We start from the raw sequence: 21,813 nt of genomic DNA on the forward strand, positions 1-21,813 counted from the left end.
AACCAAACCTTTTTAACAAGTTTTTTAAGCTTGTCATAAAAAACAGGCGTCTTTTACAGTGAAAAACACACAGGGGAAAAAATCATCTATTTTGATGCACCCTTTGATAATGATAAAACGCCTCACACATCACTCTCTATAGTGCACAAAATGAATGAGTTCTGGGCTAAGTAGAAAAAAAGGTCATGTTGTTTTTGTTTTCTTTTAGAATCATTACCTTCTACCATCTTTTAACCATCTGATCTCTATAGTAGAAACACTATCATAATTAACATAGTTAAGTGTGAAACTTGTCTTATTTTAATGTAAAGATATGCTTCCTGGGCTTCCCTGGTGGCGCAGTGGTTAAGAGTCCGCCTGCCGATGCAGGGGACGCGGGTTCGTGCCCCGGTCCAGGAGGACCCCACGTGCCGCAGAGCGGCTGGGCCCGTGGGCCATGGCCGCTGGGCCTGCGCATCCGGAACCTGTGCTCCGCTGCGGGAGAGGCCACAGCAGTGAGGGGCCCGCACACCGGGGAAGAAAAAAAAAAAAAAAAAAGATATGCTTCCTTTTTCCTACAGGCAGTCTCTCTCCTTCCTCACAATCCTACTGTGCAGGTACTATTGTTGCTCTTGTCAATATTTTCAGAAATGTTATTTTTTTTTAAGTGAAATTCTAGCCCACACTTTGATGTCATGTGTTCCCTCTATCTTTCAAATTTCAAGGTTCCCCTTGACCCTCTCCCTTACCCCAGGAAGCCTTGGAGACCTTACCCTGGCTCTCTGGACTTTGCATACTTTAAATAATATAACTACCCTTAATTACCTGAAAAAAAAAAAAAAGCTTCATAATTTTCATACCTTATTACTTATTTTAATGGGTTGTTAATTTCAGTCCTGTAGTTTCATTTTGTTTAGATAGGGCTAGGCAAGAAAAAAAATAAAGACAACCATATTCAGCAGTGGGAAAAAAAAGAGAAATAAATAACCTTTTATGTATTCTCATAAAACTTTGTATCTAAGTACCTTGGGGATAGAAACTACGTATGATACATTGTTGCGTGTACCTCTTCATCACTAAACTTCTGCTCAATGTCTTACACATAACTAATAGGCAAAAACATTCTTGAAATTTATAAAGCAGCAAGATGGCAGGGAGACTAGGGACAACAGAATGGATTTAAAAAATAAAAAATAAAAGGAAATAAGTTCACATCAGGTAACTAAAGGAAAAAACTGCTCCAAGTTCATACAGCTAGTAGGTGGTAGAGCAAAGATCCATGTTCTTAACCACTATAGTATAATAAGACAGTACATTTGCTGCTTTCCACACACTGCTCCCCAATAATACCTGAGTTGTTTAAAGAGGAAAGACCTCACTATACAGAATAGAAATGAATGCTATCACAAAAGCCAGGCATCTGACAAACCAAATTTACTTTCACATTCCAGCAGTTAACTGTGAAATGGTATACTATTATTAATGTGCTTAAGGAAAGCTCCATACTATCATAATAACATACAAGGGCTAACTCTAGTACCTAATCACTAAATGGGTGTTAATGCTTCAGAATGAAAAGTGAAAAGCTATTTGTAACATAGTCTGGAAAAGACTGATATCAGTTTTTAAGATTCTTTGATCATACCAGTCCATTTAAAGTAGTGAGTCATCAGACACCTGTATTTCCCCTCACCTCAGACAGGCCAGTTAATTCATTAACACTCACCTTATATACTGTCAACTAAAATGAGTCTTAAAATACCTGTAAGAGAAGAAATCTCAGCTGCAGGAAAGAAGATAACTGACTTTTTACTTGTTACCAACTTTAAAGGAGCTTAATTTGGCACAGGGTGGCTGTGGTGGGGGTGTTTTGGCTCTAACTCCTGCCAAACGAAAATCTGATTTACATGCACGTAATAAGTTAAATAAAAGTTCTATTGTAGAAAACAAAACCTAGAACGGGCTGAATTTAATTAAAACATTTACTAAACACTAACTATATATATTAGGAGTTGTGTTAGGTGCTAGGAATGAAAGACTAGTGAGGTATTTTCTACACAAGGAACTCTAACAGAAGTGGTGAAATATTAAACCAAATACATATTAAAGCACAAAGAAAAGAGTAATTAACTGTCTTCAGAAATAAGAAAAGTCATCTTAGATGTAAACCTTAAGCAGGGCTTTGAAGAACAATCAGGACACAGGACAATAAGAAAGGCATGCTAGGAGAGGGCCCATGACAGTATAATTCCAAAGGTGCTCCCTAGAGCTGTGGAGCTAACAGCCTACATTGACACACACAGAAACCCTGTGGTCAGATAAAGGAAACATTTCCAAAGTTGAGGCAACACAAAAATGAATTTCGTGACCACCTTAAAAGTTCTGTACTACTAATGTGTAGTGTAAGAAATAAAGAGGGGACTTCCCTGGTGCTGCAGTGGTTAAGAATCCGCCTGCCAATGCAGGGGACCCGGGTTCGAGCCCTGGTCCAGGAAGATCCCACATGCCGTGGAGCAACTAAGCCTGCATGCCTCAACTACTGAAGCCCACATGCCTAGAGCCCGTGCTCCACAACAAGAGAAGCTACCGCAATGAGAAGCCCGCGCACCGCAACGAAGAGTAGCCCTCGCTCTCCACAACTAGAGAAAAGCCCATGCGCAGTAACGAAGACGTAGCCAAAAATAAATTAATTTAAATAAATAAAGAGAAAATTCAGAAAGGCAGACAGAAGCTGGAATTGTCATAAAAAGAAAGAGAACGACAACTCACTTTCTCAGTCTCTCCTGCTGGGAGGATAAATGCCTGGCAGGAGCAGGGTGATCTTTAGTTTATGTATAGTATTGAAGAAGGGTCAATGAGAAATTCATTCTACCGAAGAGGTAAGGAGATATCCAGCTTTCAAAGGCTGCAATAGCAGAAGTACTTACTAGTCATGGTGTCACATGCCCAATATTTGATGCTACGAGCTGTGATGCCTGTGCCCAATGGCAACAGCAACAGCTCTTCCATTAGAATAGTTTGACTCTGATTTCTGGCATTGTCTTGGACTCACATACTTCGTGGCTGATTCTCAATACGTAATGTCTTTTCCACTTAACCTCTTAAAGTTTGTTTACAACTAAAAATCCTGACTGATAACACCAGGAGACGGTTCACCATATGACAAATGAAATAATGGAAGGAACATCCCACAAAAATTATGATAGAATCAAAGCCCAGATGGAAAGGTTGGCCTTAAAGAAGAAGGACAGATTTGTTATTGCTGCATTTCTGATTCTCCGATTTTCTCTGTTTTGCTTCACCTGTAGAAGCATGGGAAGAAACCCAGTGAATAGAGAAAATTCTATTTAATTTGTAAAACAGAAATGAAATAAACCTATAGAGTTGAAAAGCAGAAGGCTGGATAAGAAAGAAAACAGCAAAGATCTGGAAAACGGCTACTAGAGGCAAGAGACCAAAAAGTTAAAATGGCCCCTCCCCACCTGCACCAAAACGTATTTTTAAAAAGAATAAATCACTCGGTTTTAGGATCAGGACAGATCTGTTTAAACTGTAGACTAGAAGGCCGGGGGGCAAGTAAGAAGAATTATTGGCAAGAATCTATTTATACTTTTATTGCCCTCACTGGACCATGAATTCCTCCCTCCAGGGCTGGGACTATGGCTCACTAATGAATAAAATAAAAGAAACATTTGTATGCCTAGTATATGGAAATAAGAAAGAAGAGCAGAGCGGACTAAATTTACAATTACACTTCACAATTTTGACTAAGAATCATCTTTAAGTATGTCAAATGAATCGAAATAACACTTGAATACATTCTGTGTTACCCACTGGGAAGCAAGATCTTTTTTTAATGTTATGTAACAAAATTTATTGGACATATTGTCTAACTTTGTAATTCCTGGGATCCTAAATAATTACAAGATCATCATACCTTCATTTTTATACTCACGAATTGGGAGGCGCACAGTGTCACCGAGGCTAAACCTCCTTACATTCCATACTTCTTTTCATTTTCCAAGGGTATTAATGGGGTGAGGGGAGAGGGGTGAGGGGAGAGGGAGGAATGGAAAGGGGCCTAGGCATTGGCACTTAAAAAAAATTCTCAGGTGATTCTAATGTACAGCCACTTTAATAGTTTATCAATTGATTCTCTTGTGTCTCCTAGGTATTGATTATATTGTCTATATAGAATTTCTCTTCCTTTTTTAAAAAGAAAGTGTTTTCATTAAAAATTATAAAGTTCTTCTGTGATTATTGAGGAAAATTCACAGAATACAAAAAAGCATAAAGAATCTTTTAAAAAATCCATAATCCTCCTATCCCCAAAACAATCTTCATGCCACTTATTTAATTTTCCATGTTTTACTTTATTTATCAGAACTTCCAATGCATTTATTTAAATGGTGGTGAAGCCAGTAACTAACGTTTCAAAATTAAATATAATTTTGCTGTAGATTATTAGTTGATACCCTTTATTAAGCTAAGAAATTATCTTTTTAGTTTGCAAAAAAGTTTTTCTAACACAGGGGTAAATGCACAATATTATTAAATACATTGCTGGCATTCATTATAATTACCTTTTGGTTTCTCTTCATTACCCTGTTAAAAGTAGTAAATGTTATAGACAAATCTTTTCTCCAATGGTGACCCATTCTTGCATTCCTAGGAGAAATCCTGCTAGACCATTAATTCTTTCAATTCAATTATTTTATCCATGAATTCAAAAGGTATGTTCATAATGAAGATGGTTTTCTTATGCTGTCTTTGTCAAATTTTGTAACCAGGGTTATTCTGATTTGGCTAACATGAATTAATGATGTCCTATCTTTTTCTATGTTCTGAAATAGTTTTTCAGAACTAGAAAAACTAGCAGTTCCTTAAAGGTTTATTAAGACAGAACTTGCCCATAAAATCATCTAGTGCTTTTGGGGGAAGGAGAGGGATCTTTTAGTATATTTATTACATTTTTCCACAGTTGTTTTTGTATTTTTTTTGGCGGGGGGGAGCGGTAATTTCCATTTCTAAGCTTTCAAACTTAATGGTAAAAGTGGTATACACAGTATTAATTTAAAATTTTGAAATATTTTTCCTAACCATAATTATGCATTATTGCCAATATTGTTTATTTGTGACTTTTCCTCCTACCGAATCACATTTGCCAATGGTTTATTTACCTCCCTTTTTTCAAAACAGACTTTACATTTATTTATTCATTCATTCATCCGTTCATTCATTTATTTATGGCTGCGTTGGGTCTTCGTTGCTACACATGGGCTTTCTCTAGTTGCAGCGAGCGGGGGCTACTCTTCGTTGTGGTGCGCGGACTTCTCATTGTGGTGGCTTCTCTTGTTGTGGAGAACGGGCTCTAGGTGTGTGGGTTTCAGTAGTTGTGGCACGCGGGATCTAGAGTGCAGGCTCAGTAGTTGCGGCGCACGGGCTTAGCTGCTCCTAGGCATGTGAGATCTTCCTGGACTAGGGCTCAAACCCGTGTCCCCTGCATTGGCAGGCGGATTCTTAACCACTGCGCCACCAGGGAAGTCCTACTTTTTTAATGGCAGTTTCAAGCTCAAACCAAAACTAAGCAGAAATTACAGAGGTTTCCCATATACCCCACCGCCACTCACACACACACAACACAACCTCCTCCACCATCAACACCTCACATAAGAGTGGTATATTTGATGCAATCAATGAACCTACACTGACACATCATTATCACCCAAGTCCATAGTTTATTTACATTAGGGGTCAGTTTTGGGGGTGTACATTCTATGGGTTTAGACAAATGTATAGTGACATATACCCATCATAACAGTTTCATACAGAACACTTTCACCGCCCTAAAAATCCCTTTTGATCCACATACTCATCCTTCCCTCCCTCTAACCACGATCTTTTCATTATTTCCATAATTTTGCCTTTTCCAGAATGCCATATAGTTGGAATCATACAGTATGCAACCTTTTTAGATTGGCTGCTTCCACTTAGTAATATGCATTTAAGGTTCTTCCATGTCTTTTCATGGCTTGATAGCTCATTTGTTTTTAGCAATAAATTACATTCCATTGTCTGGATGTGCCACAGTTTATTCACCCATTCACCTACTGAAGGACATCTTGACTGTTTCCAAGTTTTAGCAATTATGACTAAAGATGCTATGAATATCTATGTGCAGGTCTTGGTGGGCTTAAGCTTTCAACTCATTTGGGTAAATACCAAAATGCGTGACTGGACTGTATGGTAAGAAACTGCCAAATTGGAAGCAAAGTGGCTGCACCATTTTGCAGTCCCACCAGCAATGAGTGAGAGTTCCTGTTGCTCCACATCCTCATCAGTATTTGGTGGTGTGTTTTGAAATTTTTTTTTCTCCCTTGGCCACACTGCGCAGCATGTAGGATCTTAGTTCCCCAACCGGGGATCAAACCCATGGCCCCTGCAGTGGAAGCTCGGAGTCTTAACCACTGGACTGCCAATGAAGTCCCTGTGTTTTGGATTTTGGCTATTCTAATAGGTGTGTAGTGGTAATTTTAACTAGCAGTTTCATTTTAATTAGCAGTGCCCTAATGATGATGTATGATGTTAAATATATCTTCATACGCTTATTTGACATCTGTGCATCTTCTTTAGTGAGGTATCTATTAAGATTTTTGCTCATTTTAAAATTGGTTCTTTTTCTTACTGTTGAGTTCCAAGAATTCTTTGTATATATTGGCTAACAGATATCTTTTGCAAATATTTTCTCCCTGTCTGTGGCTTGTTTTCTCATTCTCTTGATATTTCCCTTTTTAAAAATCCATTTCAAAGAGCCATCTTTCTGCTTTATTTATTTTTGTTCTCTAATTCATTAATGTTGCTTTCATTTTAAATACCTATTCTACTCTCTTTGGGTTTATTTTTCTAACCTTCCTGTTTCAAAGCCTCACTTTGTTTTCTACCTATTTATCTTTTTTCTTATAGATACTAAGACTGTAAATCTCCCTGTATCTCTTCAGCTACATCCCACATTTGTCCTCTCATTATTTAGTTCTAATTATTTTAATAATTTCATTTTGGGATTCTAAGAGTTTTTTGCAAGAGTGAAAATAGAACACATATCAATTTTTCTTGGAATTTATTATAGCCCAGAATGTGATCAATTTGAAAATAATATACTCTGAACGGTACACCAAATACCAATTCATATTTTAAATCCTCTCTATGTTTATTTATTGATAAACAGTCTAGAAGAAAACTCTAGTGTAACAGTTATATGTCGAGACAGCATCCACAAAACGAATAAAATGAATATGTTGGATACGGTTGAAATAAACAATTCAAGATGGCTAAATAGCAGAATGGAGGCAGAAAGAAAAGCAAGTTAGTGAATTAAAGGTAAACCTGAGGAACTTTCACAGACCAAAGTAGAAAGACAAGTACAGAAGAAGCATTTTGAAAAAAGGTGAAAAAAATCCAGAAGTTTCAACATGTAACCAACAGGAATTCTAGAAAGCACCAAGAGAATGGAGAAAAGATAATATTAAAGAAATAACAGATAAGAATTTCCCAAACCAAAAACATGAGTCCTCATACTTAAAGTGCCCAACTAGCTATGTTTTCAAAACCTACTCCAAAATTTCAGAATATTAAGGATTTCTCTTACAGCACTCAAAAACTGATCACATATGAAACCTGACTTAAATGACTAAAGGATGTATTATTCTAGAAGGAAAAAAAGTACATCTGGAGAAAACAGTAGGGTGCAAGAAACAAATTAGCCAAAAAAAAAAACAGAAGTTAAATACATTGATAGTAAAAATGCTTAACATGAAATGAAAAATTCAAATATTATCAACTTATCCAACTGAGAGGGAAAGAACGGAGGACAGAGAAGAAAAGTATGCTACAGTTTTTGTCTTATGCAGGGCATGGATACAAACAGTGTGACTAAATATTATTATAAACTTTGCATATACATATACATATAACTATGCATATACAAATTGTAAGGGTGACCCCTAGAAAAGCTAAAATAAAATATATAACTTTGAAATTATAACGGGGGGAAAAAGGGAAAGAAAACTTGATCAAACCAAGAAAGTAGCCAAGAAACTAACCAAACAGAAAACACAGTAAATATAAAGCACAAATTAAGGTAAATCAGTAGTGAAATATAAACATATTAGTAATTATGAAATAAAGTGTAGCAGTGCTACTATCAGACAACATAGGATATAGTAATGTGAAACTCATTAAATGACACAAAAAGATATTGCATAATGATTTAAAAACACTGTTTAAAAATTTACAAGTACCCAATAACATATCTCCAGAAGATTTTAAAACAGAAACTGAAATTACAAGGAGAAACTGAAAAGTTCATACACATTAGAAGTTCCCAGAAGCTGCCTAATTTTCAATTCATACTCATCACACTTAAGTTCTACAATAGTTAATTGAAAAATGCTTTCAGCAGTGTCAACAGTGTTGTAGGACAAACTTGAGAATGTCTCTGGAGAGATATATTAATAAGAAACAAACTGTAAATAAGTCTAGTTCAGTAGAAGAGTATCAGATGTAAACAATGAAAACTACTTTTTTCCTAAACTTTCTTGTGTCACAAAGTAAGTGTGAAAATAAATATGAGCAAAATTAAGAAATACCACTGACTTCAAAAAAGGCGGTCAGCTCCACGGGAAAAAGAAAAAAAAGAAAAATCACACTAGTCAAGGATTTTATTCTTCATGAACCTTGGGAAAGCTGTATAGTATGTGTTTAAGAACATAAGCTTTGGAGTCCAACAAACCTGAGTTTGAGTGCTAACTCCTTGCGTTACAAAACTGAGATAAATACATCAAGCTCTTAATTTCCATATCAATTAAGTGGGGATAATTTGTAGCTCCATAAAGCTATCACCTGGATAAAATTAAATAATGCCTGGCACAGAGGACTCAATAATTAAGAATTATTGTTGTTACTATTAAATTGTAGCTGGGGTGCAAGATGTGAGAAACTGGGTAATATTCTTGGTATTATTTAATATCTGTTTTGCAGAGTGCTTTTGATTTTAAAAATCAAATGGGAAATATTTTCCATTTACTTCTCATATTTGGGTTCTCAGTTCATAACAAAAACTAGTTGTAATTTTAAAATTAAAATTGCTAATTTTAGACTGAGAGAATAAGGCTGATAGAATAAAGGCTCTCACCCTACCACAAAGTGCCCCAAATTTCCAATTTAAGGAAGAGAAAAAGATAAAGAATGGCACTATTATTATCATTCTCCAGTCCCAGTAATTTCTTCCCTTTTGGAACCAGAAACATTTCCAGAGAGAAAATACCCAATGGAATTTAATCCTGCACAGAAACCAGAGAACAAACCAGTCAGTCCAAACAGCTGTTTTGGTGGCAAGGATACCCTGAGTAACTTCTTTGTTTTTACTGAAGAAATGTCATTATTACACCTAAGGTAGATTTAAAGGTTTATGGGCATGAAGGTTTTAAGTAATTAAAGGAAGATCTTATTCGTGTGCTCCACGAATATATCAAGCCCTTTACGTATTTTTAGTTCTCAGTACTCAAGAGGATACATTTTAGAAGACACAGAAGCAGAGCCCCCACACCTCACCTCCAAAATAAAAGGAGAAATATTAAGCCTGAGCTCCCTTAACACTAAGTTTATTGCAAAACTTACAGATGGGGAATACATTAAAGCAAATACCACTTGTACACTGGTTTGTTCACATACTTACTTGTGTCTCATAAATTCAGTTCAACAGGCTCTCTGTGTTACTTCTAAGTATAAAGCTGACAATATAGTTCCTTACCTTTCCATTAGCTTCTCTTTATCCCAATTGAAGTGGCTAAGGAGTATTCTTGTGATAGTTGCTGGATTCTAAAGAAGGGGGAAAAAAAGTCATTTTAAGGTAATAGCACTTCACTGACATTTAGTGAATTTTTAGGTTGAATTTAAAGTTCTACAACACCCCACCCAAATTTCCTTTCCTAAGAAATTTCTTTATTCCCCTAAGAAAATACAAACTGTTTATGGAGGACACCAAGGGGGGAAAGGTGTGTGTGGGGGGATGAATTGGGAGATTGGGATTGACACATACACACTAATATGTATAAAACAGATAACTAATAAGACCTGCTGTACAAAAAATAAATAAAATTAAATCTTAAAAAAAGGAAAATACAAAGTTTTAATTATAAGATCAAGACTATTTAAAAATAGTTTGTCACACTAATATGTCAGGTTTCTATGGGATTCTAAAGTAGAATTCAAAATAAGCCAAGAAAAAATGAAATGAAAAACTACTGTATAATTAAGCGCTAATTAAAGTGAACCTTTTTGCATTTAGATTTAACAGACTGCCGCATCGGCACACTGTAAATCAATAAAATTTCTAAAATTTTACGTAATGAATAGTTCAAATGAATCCAAACCATTTTTAATTCAGAAGGTCCTTCAGACATATTTAATGAAAACAACAAAATATCTGTACTATGAAATAATTTATAGAATATAATCTTCAGCTGCTATTTCGTTTCTAGAAGGAAAGGCTACCACCATGAAATAAGCCCAAAGTTGACTGCCTTATCATTCAATGATGTCACAAATACTTCCATTTCCCTTGAAACTAGTGAGCAGAATTTTAACTCAAAAGGCAATGGGCCAATAAAGATGTTAAAAAAAATAAAAATAAAAGATCCAAGAAAAAAAAAAAAAAGGCAATGGGGTGGGGAGGCCCTCGGCTGGGGACTTCCCTGGTGGCGCAGTGGTTAAGAATCCGCCTGCCAATGCAGGGAACATGGGTTCGAGCCCTGGTCCAGGAAGATCCCACATACCAAGGAGCAACTAAACCCGTGCGCCACAACTACTGAGCCTACACTCTAGAGCCCGCGAGCCACAACTACTGAGCCCATGTGCCACAACTACTGAAGCCCGCGCGCCTAGAGCCCGTGCTCCGGGCAAGACAAGCCACTGCAATGAGAAGCCTGGGCATCGACGAAGAGTAGCTCCTGCTCGCCGCAAGTAGAGAAAGCCTGCGTGTAGCACAAAGATCCAACGCCCCCAAAAATAAAATAAATAAAAATTAATTTTTTTAAAAGGCAATGATGGGGGGGCCTTCCCTGGTGGTGCAGTTGTTGAGAGTCCGCCTGCCAACGCAGGGGACACAGGTTCGTGCCCCGGTCTGGGAAGATCCCACATGCCGCGGAGCGGCTGGGCCCATGAGCCATGGCCACTGAGCCTGCCCGTCCGGAGCCTGTGCTCCGCAACAGGAGAGGCCACAGCAGTGAGAGGCCCACGTACCGCAAAAAAAAAAAAAAAAAAAAAAGAATAAAGGCAATGGGGGGCTTCCCTGCTGGCCCAGTGTTTAAGAATCCGCCTGCCAATGCAGGGGACACAGGTTTGAGCCCTGGTCCAGCAAGATCCCACATGCCGCAGAGCAACTAAGCCCGTGTGCCACAACTACTGAGCCCACGTGCCACAACTACAGAAGTCCGCGCACCTAGAGCCTGTGCTCCGCAACAAGAGAAGCCACCGCAATGAGAAGCCTGCGTACCACAACGAAGAGTAGCCCCCGCTCGCCGCAAGTAGAGAAAACCCACGCACAGCAACAAAGACCCAATGCAGCCAAAAATAAATAATTAAAAAAAAAAAAGGCAACAGGGACTAAGAGATGGATGAAATCCAACTCATTCAAAGATACTAGAGCTAGTTACAATGTCAGAAGTGAAAGTCAAACCTGAGTCTGCTTATTTGTACTTCATGTATGACTTTATTACATCAAATAACATTATAAAAAAGGCCTCCGTATATAAACTACTTTTATTTCACCATAGTTAGACAACAGTATTAGTTAACTACTGATTTAGTTAAAAAGTAATCCTGTATAAAAATGTCATGAAAGAAATCCCTATCAATTATTCTCAATAATACCATTTTTCACAGAAAAAGTCACATACATCCACTTCCCCTTTGGCAAAAAAGTCGAAGATGCAGACATTATAAGTCCCAACCCTCCACTCCAGGCACATTTTGCTAATCCATCCAGGTATTCCTTACTTCTTGAACCCAGACTCCCTTAAGAATCCTCCTTTAACACTTGAGAAAGACACTCCCAATCTAGAAGAATTAATATGTGAAAAGGAACCTATTAGCTGATACTAAGTTGTAATATTTGTACAGAATATAGACATTGTCAAGTGTCCAGAAATATGATACAACAGGTTTTTACAATAGGATTTGCCTACAATTGAAATAGTTATTCATTTAGTCATATGTAAAATAAGGGCAATAATCCTATTAATTGGGAAAATTAAGTCTAGTCGTATCCACTGGGATTTTGCAAATATAACTTTGCGGCATCCAACGCATGATATAATCTCTGCCACTAGACAGCACACTTGGGGGAAAATGTTTCAGGAATTGTTAATTCTCAACTTGCAAAGAGAAAAAAGGGAGAGGAGGGGAAATGCCCTCTTTGACTTAATATTGCTAAATACCTTTTCTGTGTCTGAGTTCAAAAATCGGTCTCGGGACTTCCCTGGTGGTACAGTGATTAAGACTCTGTGCTGCCAATGCAGAAGGCGTGGGTTCAATCCCTGTTTGGGGAACTAAGATCCCACATGCCGAATGGCAGCAGCCAAAAGATTAAAAATTAATTAATTAAAACTGGTCTGATCCAGAGGTTTCCAAACCTGTTATTCGTCCTTCAAAAATTACTATGGAATCTTCTGTTTAAAACAGATTCCTAAAAAAAAAAAAAAACAAAAAACAAAAAAAACAGATTCCTAGGTTCCACCCCCAAAAGTGCTCATCACCAAAGGGATTCAGAACATTAGACTACTCATCCCTCAGGATGAAGAAAACATGACAATTTTTCTGATTTTAGCTGTTTAAAATTTTCTCTGTAGGTGTAATGTGTTTAATAATGTATTGGAGGTACAGGCTCAAAAGTTTTTCCCAATAGGACATTACTGGAAAATCTGGCTAAACCACATGATGATGCCGGAATATCTACATTCTGCCAGGGCTCTACACTATAGGTCAGAGGCTGTTTCACAATACTAAATAAATATATTTGGGTCACTATCTTAATGCAGCTGGCTCAAGTCATTTACGTGCATTGCACATAAATGGAAAGGTGATGGGGAAATGACATTTATTGTGCATCTACTGTATTCCAGACCCTGTACAAGGTATTTTAAACATCTCGTTTAACTCTCAAAGCACTCTGTAAGGTAAATACACTTACCTCCCATTTTAAATATGAGAAAACTATGACTAGGCTCCAAAAGGTTACAAAAACTACCCAATATCATGCAGCTAATTTAGTGGAACAGTTGTGGGGACTTCCCTGGTGGTCCAGTGGGTAAGACTCTGCTCTCCCAATGCAGGGGGCCTGGATTTGAGTCCCTGGTCAGGGAACTAGATCCCACATGCATGCTGCAACTACGAGTTCACATGCCGCAACTAAATATCACACATGTGGCCAACGAAGATCCCGCATGCCACAACTAAAACCCACTGCAGCCAAAATAAATTAAATAAATAAATATTTTAAAGCTGATATTTTAAGTGGAATAGTTGTGAATTCTCACCTAGGACAATCTGGATCTAATATTCCTTCGTTTATTCTATATAGGACAATCCAAAGGAATATTAAAGAGTTCATTTAACTACTAGTCATATGTCTAAATATCCTTTATATCCTCCACCAAAGGGTAATTCAGGGCAGGATGAAGAGAGGATGGCAGAAAGCTAAGAGGCACAAGTGAGCTTTCTGAGAGACTGAAAAATGTTCTACTTCTTGAATGTGATGGCTGGTTATATGAGGGAATACATTTATCGAAACTCAAACTATACACTTAAAAATGGGTACCTTTAGTCATACCAATAATGTTTATTTTTATTTAAAAACAGAACAATCTGTCTTCTGGTCCTGACCAAGATGGAGTAATAAACACAACTCTCTCCCACAATTACAACTAAAAACTCTGGACAAAATACAAAATACAACTAACAGAGTACTCTGAACATTAAATAACAGCAGGCAGATTGGGGAGAGCAGTGAAAAACAACAAATAAGATGATGGTGAGTATCGGTTTGTTTTTTCTCCTTTATTTCCTGGCTTTGACACAAGGGTAGGCCAAATAGGCATACTGTATAGTAGGCACAATCAGCAAAAGCTGAAACAAGTGCGTCTTCTTGGCCAGAGGACTAAGGCAAAAGGCTCCTGGAGGTGGAGAGAATACTTTTTTCCTTTTTCCCTTGTTTCTTTCTCCCAGCCCTGCCCTGAGGCCAGTCCCAGCCATGAAACTACACTACTGCAGACCACAGAAAACCACAAGAGAAAACAGACTGCTCTGAACACAGGAACCAGGAAGACGAACCCCGGTGTGAAAAAAAAAAGAGTGTGGGAGAATCCCTATTATTTTCTTTTCTTTTTTCTCTTGCCACTTCACCTCAAGGTATGACAGGCAGGAAACTAAAACTGAGAGAACTCCGTGCATCTGGCTAGAGGAATGAAGGAAAGGGCCACTGGGAGATAAGAGTGTAGAGGAAATCACTGAAAGGAGAGATGGAGAAGTAGATTCCTAATTCTGTGTATGAACCAAGTCCTGGGCTCACATGTAAGCTATACATGTGTGGAACACAGCCAAAGAATAGGAGAGGCTTCCAGAACCAGAACCAGAACTATGATATAAACCACTGCCCAAATCCTAGATCAACCTAAGTGGGAATGGGAGGGGCAAACTCAATATAGCAAAGACTTTGAAAACTGAACAGATAATGGAACCAAATCTGTACAAAAAATGAGAAAGAACTTTCAGGTAGAACCTAACTGGGTTGACTTATTTACTAAAACAAAAGATCCTCACCACTCTCTAAAGGATTTTAAGAGGACGCAGAATCTCACACAACATTCCAAACATCCAGGACAGAATCTGAAATTACCAAAGCAAGAACAACAAAAATCTGATCAATTATCAACAGAGAAGACAATTATTTGATTCTGACCCCAAGATGACCCAGATATTAGAATTATCAGACAAAGACTTTTAAAGCAGCTGTTAAAAACATGATACATTGGGTAAGGGTGAACACCTTAAAATGAATGAAAGAAATTCTTAGGAAAGAAGCTCAAATTATAAAAAAGAACCAAATGGAAAATTTTAGAACTAAAAAACCCTAAGATCACTCGATGGGCTCAACAGCAGAAAGGAGATGACAGTAGTCAGTGAACTTAAAGATATGTCAGTAACAACTGTGTGTGTGTGTGTGTGTGTGTGTGTGTGTGTGTGTGTGTGTGTGTGTGTGTAAAAAAATAAGAAGTCTCAGGGCCCTGTGGGATAATATCAAAAGCTATCAGCCTAGACTTCTATACTCAAAGTATAGTTCAGGAATGAAGACAAGGATACTCTCAGACAAAAGAAAACCAAGAGAACTCATTGCCAGCAGACCTGCTCTAAAGGAAATGCTAAAAGAAGTTCTTCAGACAGAAAGCAAATGGTACCAGAGGGTAACCTGGAATTTCAAGAAACAAGGAAGAGCAACAGAAATGGTAAATGAGTAAATATCATAGACTATTCTTCTCTTCTTATGTTTCTGAAATATATACAAAACTGTTGAAACCAAAAATTATAACATGTCATGGTAAGGTGAAGGGTTAGATGTAACACATATGACAACGACAGTATAAAGGGACTGATAGAAAGGTCATCTATATAGCTATAAGGTTTCTATGTTTCACTTGGAGTGGTAAAGTATCAACTTTAAGTAGACTGTGAAGAGTGAAATATTTATATTATAATCCTTAGAGCAACCACTGAAAAAAAAAGAGAGATGGCTAAAAACACCAATAGAGATTGATCATTTTGTGTGATACTAGCTTTTGGTTTAAAGTATATGTATGTATTAAAAGTCCAATGAAATATCCACCTATTTTCATTTAATTAAGACCTTAAAAATCAGAAACAGATGTTGACCTTTATCAAATGCTGTTACAATATCAAAGGAAATGATCACATTGTTGATCTTTTTTAAACCTATTAATGAGATAAATTATGTTAACATAATTTCTAATAATAAGCCATTCTTGGGGGGAAAAAAAAACACCAATAGATACATGAAGTGGAATATTTTCAAAATCCAATCCAAAAGAAAGCAGAAAAGGAGGACCAAAGAGAAAAATAATTTAAAAGACCAAAATTCAACCATCAATAATTACATTAAATATAAAAAGTGAAGGGAAAAAACCCACTTAAAAGACAGATAACTATACAAAATTATTACGCTGTATACCTGAAACTGATGTCATATGTCAATTATACCTTAATTTTTAAAAAAGAAATCTTTATGCTGCTAAATAAGAGACAGAGAGCTTAGTTTTTTTTTAAGGCAAAACTATATGTTGTTTATAACAACCCATTTTCCAATATAATGACACATAGAGACTAAAAGTAAAAGGATGAAAAAAGACGTATCATGCAAAACACTAATCAAACAAAAGCTGCAGTGGCTATATTTCTCAAAGTAAACTTCAAAACAAGAAAATTTACCAGTGATAAAAAAAAAAACCTCACAATGGAAAGGTCAAGTTACTAAGAAAACATGCACTTAACAACAAAGCCTCATAATAAATAAAGCAAAAACTGTTTAAAATGAAAGAAAAACAGACAAATCCTCAATTATACTTGGAGATTTCAATGCTCCTCTCTCAGTAATCCATTTAACAAGTAGACAGACTATTCGGAAAATAAACCATCTTCTATCAAATAACCTAAGGGCCAACAAGGAAGTCTTGAAGAAAATTAGAAAACAACCTGAACTGAAGAAAATGAAAATACAACACATCAAAATTTGTGAAATGTAACTAACACTGTTTAGGAGGAAATTTATTGTACTAAATGCTTACATAAGAAATGCAGAAAGATAAATGCTTTTTTAAAAAAAAAAAGCAAACTATATCTAAAGCAAGCAGAAGAAATAATACAAAGAGAAGTCAATAAAACTGAAGATAGAAAACCAAGAGAAAATAAATGAAACCAAAGCTAGTACTAAAGATCAACAGAACTCTAGCAAAGACTAACCAAGAGAAAAGAGACCCAAATGACCAGGAATTCACAACGTAGATAAAACAGACCAATTTTCTTAAAAGTCACTAACTACTAAAATTCACTGAAGAAGAAATGGATAATATGAACATTCCTATATCTATTAAACAAACTGAATGAGTATTTAAAATCTCTGCACAAAGAAAACTCAAGACCCAAATAGTTTCACTGGTAAATTCTACTAACCGTTTAATACAGCGGTCCCCAACCTTTTGGGCACTAGGGACCAGTTTTGTGGAAGACAATTTATGGATGGTTCAGGTGGTAATGCTTACCTGCCACTCACCTCCTGCTGTGAGACCTGGTTCCTAACAGGCCGCGGACCCGTATCGGACCTGGGGGTTGGGGACCCCTGGTTTAAGGAACCCAAAAATATCAATTCTACACAATCTCTTACAGAAAACAGGAGGAAACACTTCCCAATTCCTATTATAAGACCAGCATCACCCTGATATCAAAATCAGACAAAAAACATTATAAGAAACTACTACATGAGCAAAGATGTAAAACTCCCCAACAAAATATCAGGAAATCAAATCTAGCAATATATCAAAAGAAGGATAATTACACCACAACAAAGTGGGGTTTATCCCAGTATTGCAAAGCTACTTAAACATTCAAAAAAAAATCAGTAAATATAATCATATTAACAGCCTAAATAAAAACTACAAGATCATAACAGTAGGATGCAAAAAAAGCATCTGACAAAATTTGACATCTGGTACTCATAAAAACTCTCAGCAAATTAGGAACAGAAGGGAATTTCCTTAATTTGGTAATCTATTAGAAAAATTACAGCTAAATTACAGAAAATCTATTAGAAAAACTACAGCTAATAGAAAATCTATTAGAAAAATTACAACTGTCGTGTTAAAAATGACATGATCTATGCAGAAAATTCCATGGACCTACAAAAAAGTTCCTAGAATAAATGAGTTCAGCAAGTTCCAGATTATAAGACCAATATTTTTTTTTATTTTATTGGAATATAGTTGATTTACCATGTTGTGTTAGTTTCAGGTGTACAGCAAAGTGAAGCAGTTATACATATAAATATATCCACTCTTTTTTAGATTCTTATCCCATATAGGTCATTACAGAGTACCGAGTAGAGTTCCCTGTGCTATACAGTAGGTCCTTATCAGTTATCTACAGACCAATATTTTTTTAAAAAACAGCTGTATTACAAAAATAAACAAATGGGACCTAATGAAACTTAAAAGCTTTTGCACAGCAAAGGAAACCATAAACAAGACCAAAAGACAACCCTCAGAATGGGAGAAAATATTTGCAAATGAAGCAACTGACAAAGGATTAATCTCCAAAATTTACAAGCAGCTCATGCAGCTCAATAACAAAAAAACAAACAACCCAATCCAAAAATGGGCAGAAGACCTAAACAGACATTTCTCCAAAGAAGATATACAGACTGCCAACAAACACATGAAAGAATGCTCAACATCATTAATCATTAGAGAAATGCAAATCAAAACTACAATGAGATATCATCTCACACCAGTCAGAATGGCCATCATCAAAAAATATAGAAACAATAAATGCTGGAGAGGGTGTGGACAAAAGGGAACACTCTTGCACTGCTGGTGGGAATGTGAATTGGTTCAGCCACTATGGAGAACAGTATGGAGGTTCTTTAAAAAACTACAAATAGAATTACCATATGACCCAGCAATCCCACTACTGGGCATATACCCTGAGAAAACCAAAATTCAAAAAGAGTCATGTACCAAAATGTTCATTGCAGCTCTATTTACAATAGCCCGGAGATGGAAACAACCTAAGTGCCCATCATCGGATGAATGGATAATGAAGATGTGGCACATATATACAATGGAATATTACTCAGCCTTAAAAAGAAATGAAATTGAGCTATTTGTAATGAGATGGATAGACCTAGAGTCTGTCATACAGAGTGAAGTAAGTCAGAAAGAAAAAGACAAATACCGTATGCTAACACATATATATGGAATTTAAGGGAAAAAAATGTCATGAAGAACCTAGGGGTAAGACAGGAATAAAGACGCAGACCTACTGGAGAACGGACTTGAGGATATGGGGAGGGGGAAGGGTGAGCTGTGACAAGGCGAGAGAGAGTCATGGACATATACACACTAACAAACTTAGTAAGGTAGATAGCTAGTGGGAAGCAGCCGCATGGCACAGGGATATTGGCTCGGTGCTTTGTGACAGCCTGGAGGGGTGGGATAGGGAGGGTGGGAGGGAGGGAGGGAGACGCAAGAGGGCAGACACATGGGAACATATGTATATGTATAACTGATTCACTTTGTTATAAAGCAGAAACTAACACACCATTGTAAAGCAATTATACCCCAATAAAGATGTTAAAAAAAAAAAGCTGTATTTTTTTTTTTACATACTAGCAACAAATAAATGGAAATCGAAAAAAATTTTAAGTTCCATTTACAACAGCACCAAAATGTGAAGTATTTAGGTATAAATTTAACAAACTATGTGAAAGTACACATATGCTGAAAACTGCAAAACACTAGTGAAGGAAATTTTAAAAGACCTAAATAACTGGAGATACGCCATCTTCATGGGTTGGGAGACTCAATGTAGTTAAAATATTAATTCTTCCCAAACTGATCTATAAGATTCAACTCAATACCAATCAAAACCCCAGTGGGATTTTGGGGTAGATACCAACAAGATATTTCCAAAACTTATGGGTTAGCAAGAAAACTAAAATAGCCAAAATAATTTTGAAAGGAACACCACCTGACTTCAAAACATACTACAAAGGTATAGTACTGGCAAAAGAATAAATACACAGGTCAAAGGAATAGCAGAGAAGCCAGAAATAGATTCATACTAGTATGGCAAAATGATTTTTACGACAGTGCTAATACAATTCAATGGGGGGGGAATCTTTTCAGCAAACAATACTAGAAGAATTAAGACATCTATCCATCTACATCCATACAGATATATTTTAAATCAACTCTGACCTATACCTCAGACTTCATACAAAGTTCGTAATGGATCAGACGTAAATGTAAAACATATGAGTATAAAACTTCTGGGAGAAAAATCTTTGTGACCTTGAGTTAGGCAAATAGTTCTTAGATACCAGAAGTACAATCTATAAGAAAAACAGATAAACTGGAATTCATCAAAATTAAAAAGACATTTAAGAGAAGGGAAAGACATGCCACAGATGAGAGAAAACATTTGCAAATCACACATCTGACAATGAATTTGTACCTAGAATACATATTTCAAAAATCACTTGAAGCCTAACAAGAAAACAAAAACCCAATTCTAAAAATAAGCAAAGCTCTCTTCTAGTTATCGCGGCGCAAGACACCCTCTACGAGACGGTGCGGGAAGTCCTGCACGGGAACCAGCGCAAGCACCAGAAGTTTTTGGAGACGGTGGAGCTTCAGATCAGCCTGAAGAACTATGACCCTCATAAGAACAAGTGCTTCTCAGGCACCCTCAGGCTCAAGTCCACTCCCCGCCCCAAGTTTTCTGTATGTGTTCTGGGGGACCAGTGGCATCGTGATGAGGCCAAGGCTGTGGATATTCCCCACATGGACATCGAGGCCCTGAAGAAACTTAAGAATAAGAAACTGGTCAAGAAGCTGGCCAAGAAGTATGATGCCTTTTTGGCTTCAGAGTCTCTGATCAAGCACATCTCACAAATCCTGGGCCCAGGCCTGAATAAGGCTGGCAAGTTCCCTTCCTTGCTAACCCACAATGAGAACATGGTGGCCAAAGTTGATGAAGTGAAGTCCACGATCAAGTTCCAGATGAAGAAGGTGCTGTGTCTGGCAGTGGCTGTTGGCCACGTGAAAAATGACAGATGATGAGCTTGTGTACAAAATCCACTTAGCCGTCAACTTCCTGGTGGTGTTGCTCAAGAAAAACCAGCAGATCGTCCGGGCTCTGTACATTAAGAGCACCATGGGCAAGCCCCAGCGCCTGCACTAAGGCACAGCTTAATAAACCATACTCCCATATTTATTTTTATTAGTAAAAAAAAAAATAGGGGCTTCCCTGGTGGCGCAGTGGTTGAGAGTCCGCCTGCCGATACGGGGGTGACGGGTTCGTGCCCCGGTCCAGGAGGATCCCACATGCCGTGGAGCGGCTGGGCCCGTGGGCCGTGGCCACTGAGCCTGCACGTCTGGAGCCTGTGCTCCGCAGCAGGAGAGGCCACAGCGGTGAGAGGCCCGCGTGCCGCAAAAATAAATAAATTAATTAATTAATTTAATTAAATAAATAAAATAAAAACAGGCAAAAAATCCGAACAGACATTTCACCAAAGAAAATCCATACAGAGACATGAAGCACATGAAAGGACGCTCAACATCATTAGTCATTTGGGACACACAAACTGAAGCCACAATGTTATCACCACATGCCAATTAGAATGTTGGGGTGGGGGGAGAAATCTGACAATCCCAAGTGCTGCAATGTGTGTGGTGCATCTGGAACTCTCATACACTGCTGGTGGGAATGCAAAATAATTCAGCCAACAAAAAAATTTCTTACAAAGATAAACATATACTTAGCACAACCCCAAAATCTCACTATAAGGAACTTACCCAAGTGAAACAAAAACTTATGGTCACCCAAAAACCTGTATGAGGATATTTATAATAGCTTTATTTGTACCTGGCAAAAACTGGGAACAATCTAAATGCTCTGCAACTAGGGAATGGATAAACAAATCGTGGTACACCC

General features: G+C 37.3%; 1 protein-coding gene and 1 pseudogene across 2 annotated transcripts in view; one reads left to right on the forward strand and one right to left on the reverse strand.

The window, feature by feature from the left end:
• Positions 1-21,813, reverse strand: part of ARIH1 (ariadne RBR E3 ubiquitin protein ligase 1) — a 130,297-nt gene that overhangs the window by 73,946 nt on the left and 34,538 nt on the right. The window contains exon 2 of the mRNA XM_079912267.1: positions 9,788-9,855. Coding sequence (XP_079768393.1) covers positions 9,788-9,855 — 68 coding nt within the window. The remainder of the gene's footprint in view (positions 1-9,787; positions 9,856-21,813) is intronic.
• LOC307182036 (large ribosomal subunit protein uL1-like) lies at positions 20,532-21,290 on the forward strand (annotated as a pseudogene). The gene has a single exon. The product of its transcript is annotated as a large ribosomal subunit protein uL1-like (transcript).

Source organism: Stenella coeruleoalba (genome assembly GCF_951394435.1).
Source record: "Stenella coeruleoalba genome assembly, chromosome: 2".
NCBI classification, from domain to species: domain Eukaryota; kingdom Metazoa; phylum Chordata; class Mammalia; order Artiodactyla; family Delphinidae; genus Stenella; species Stenella coeruleoalba.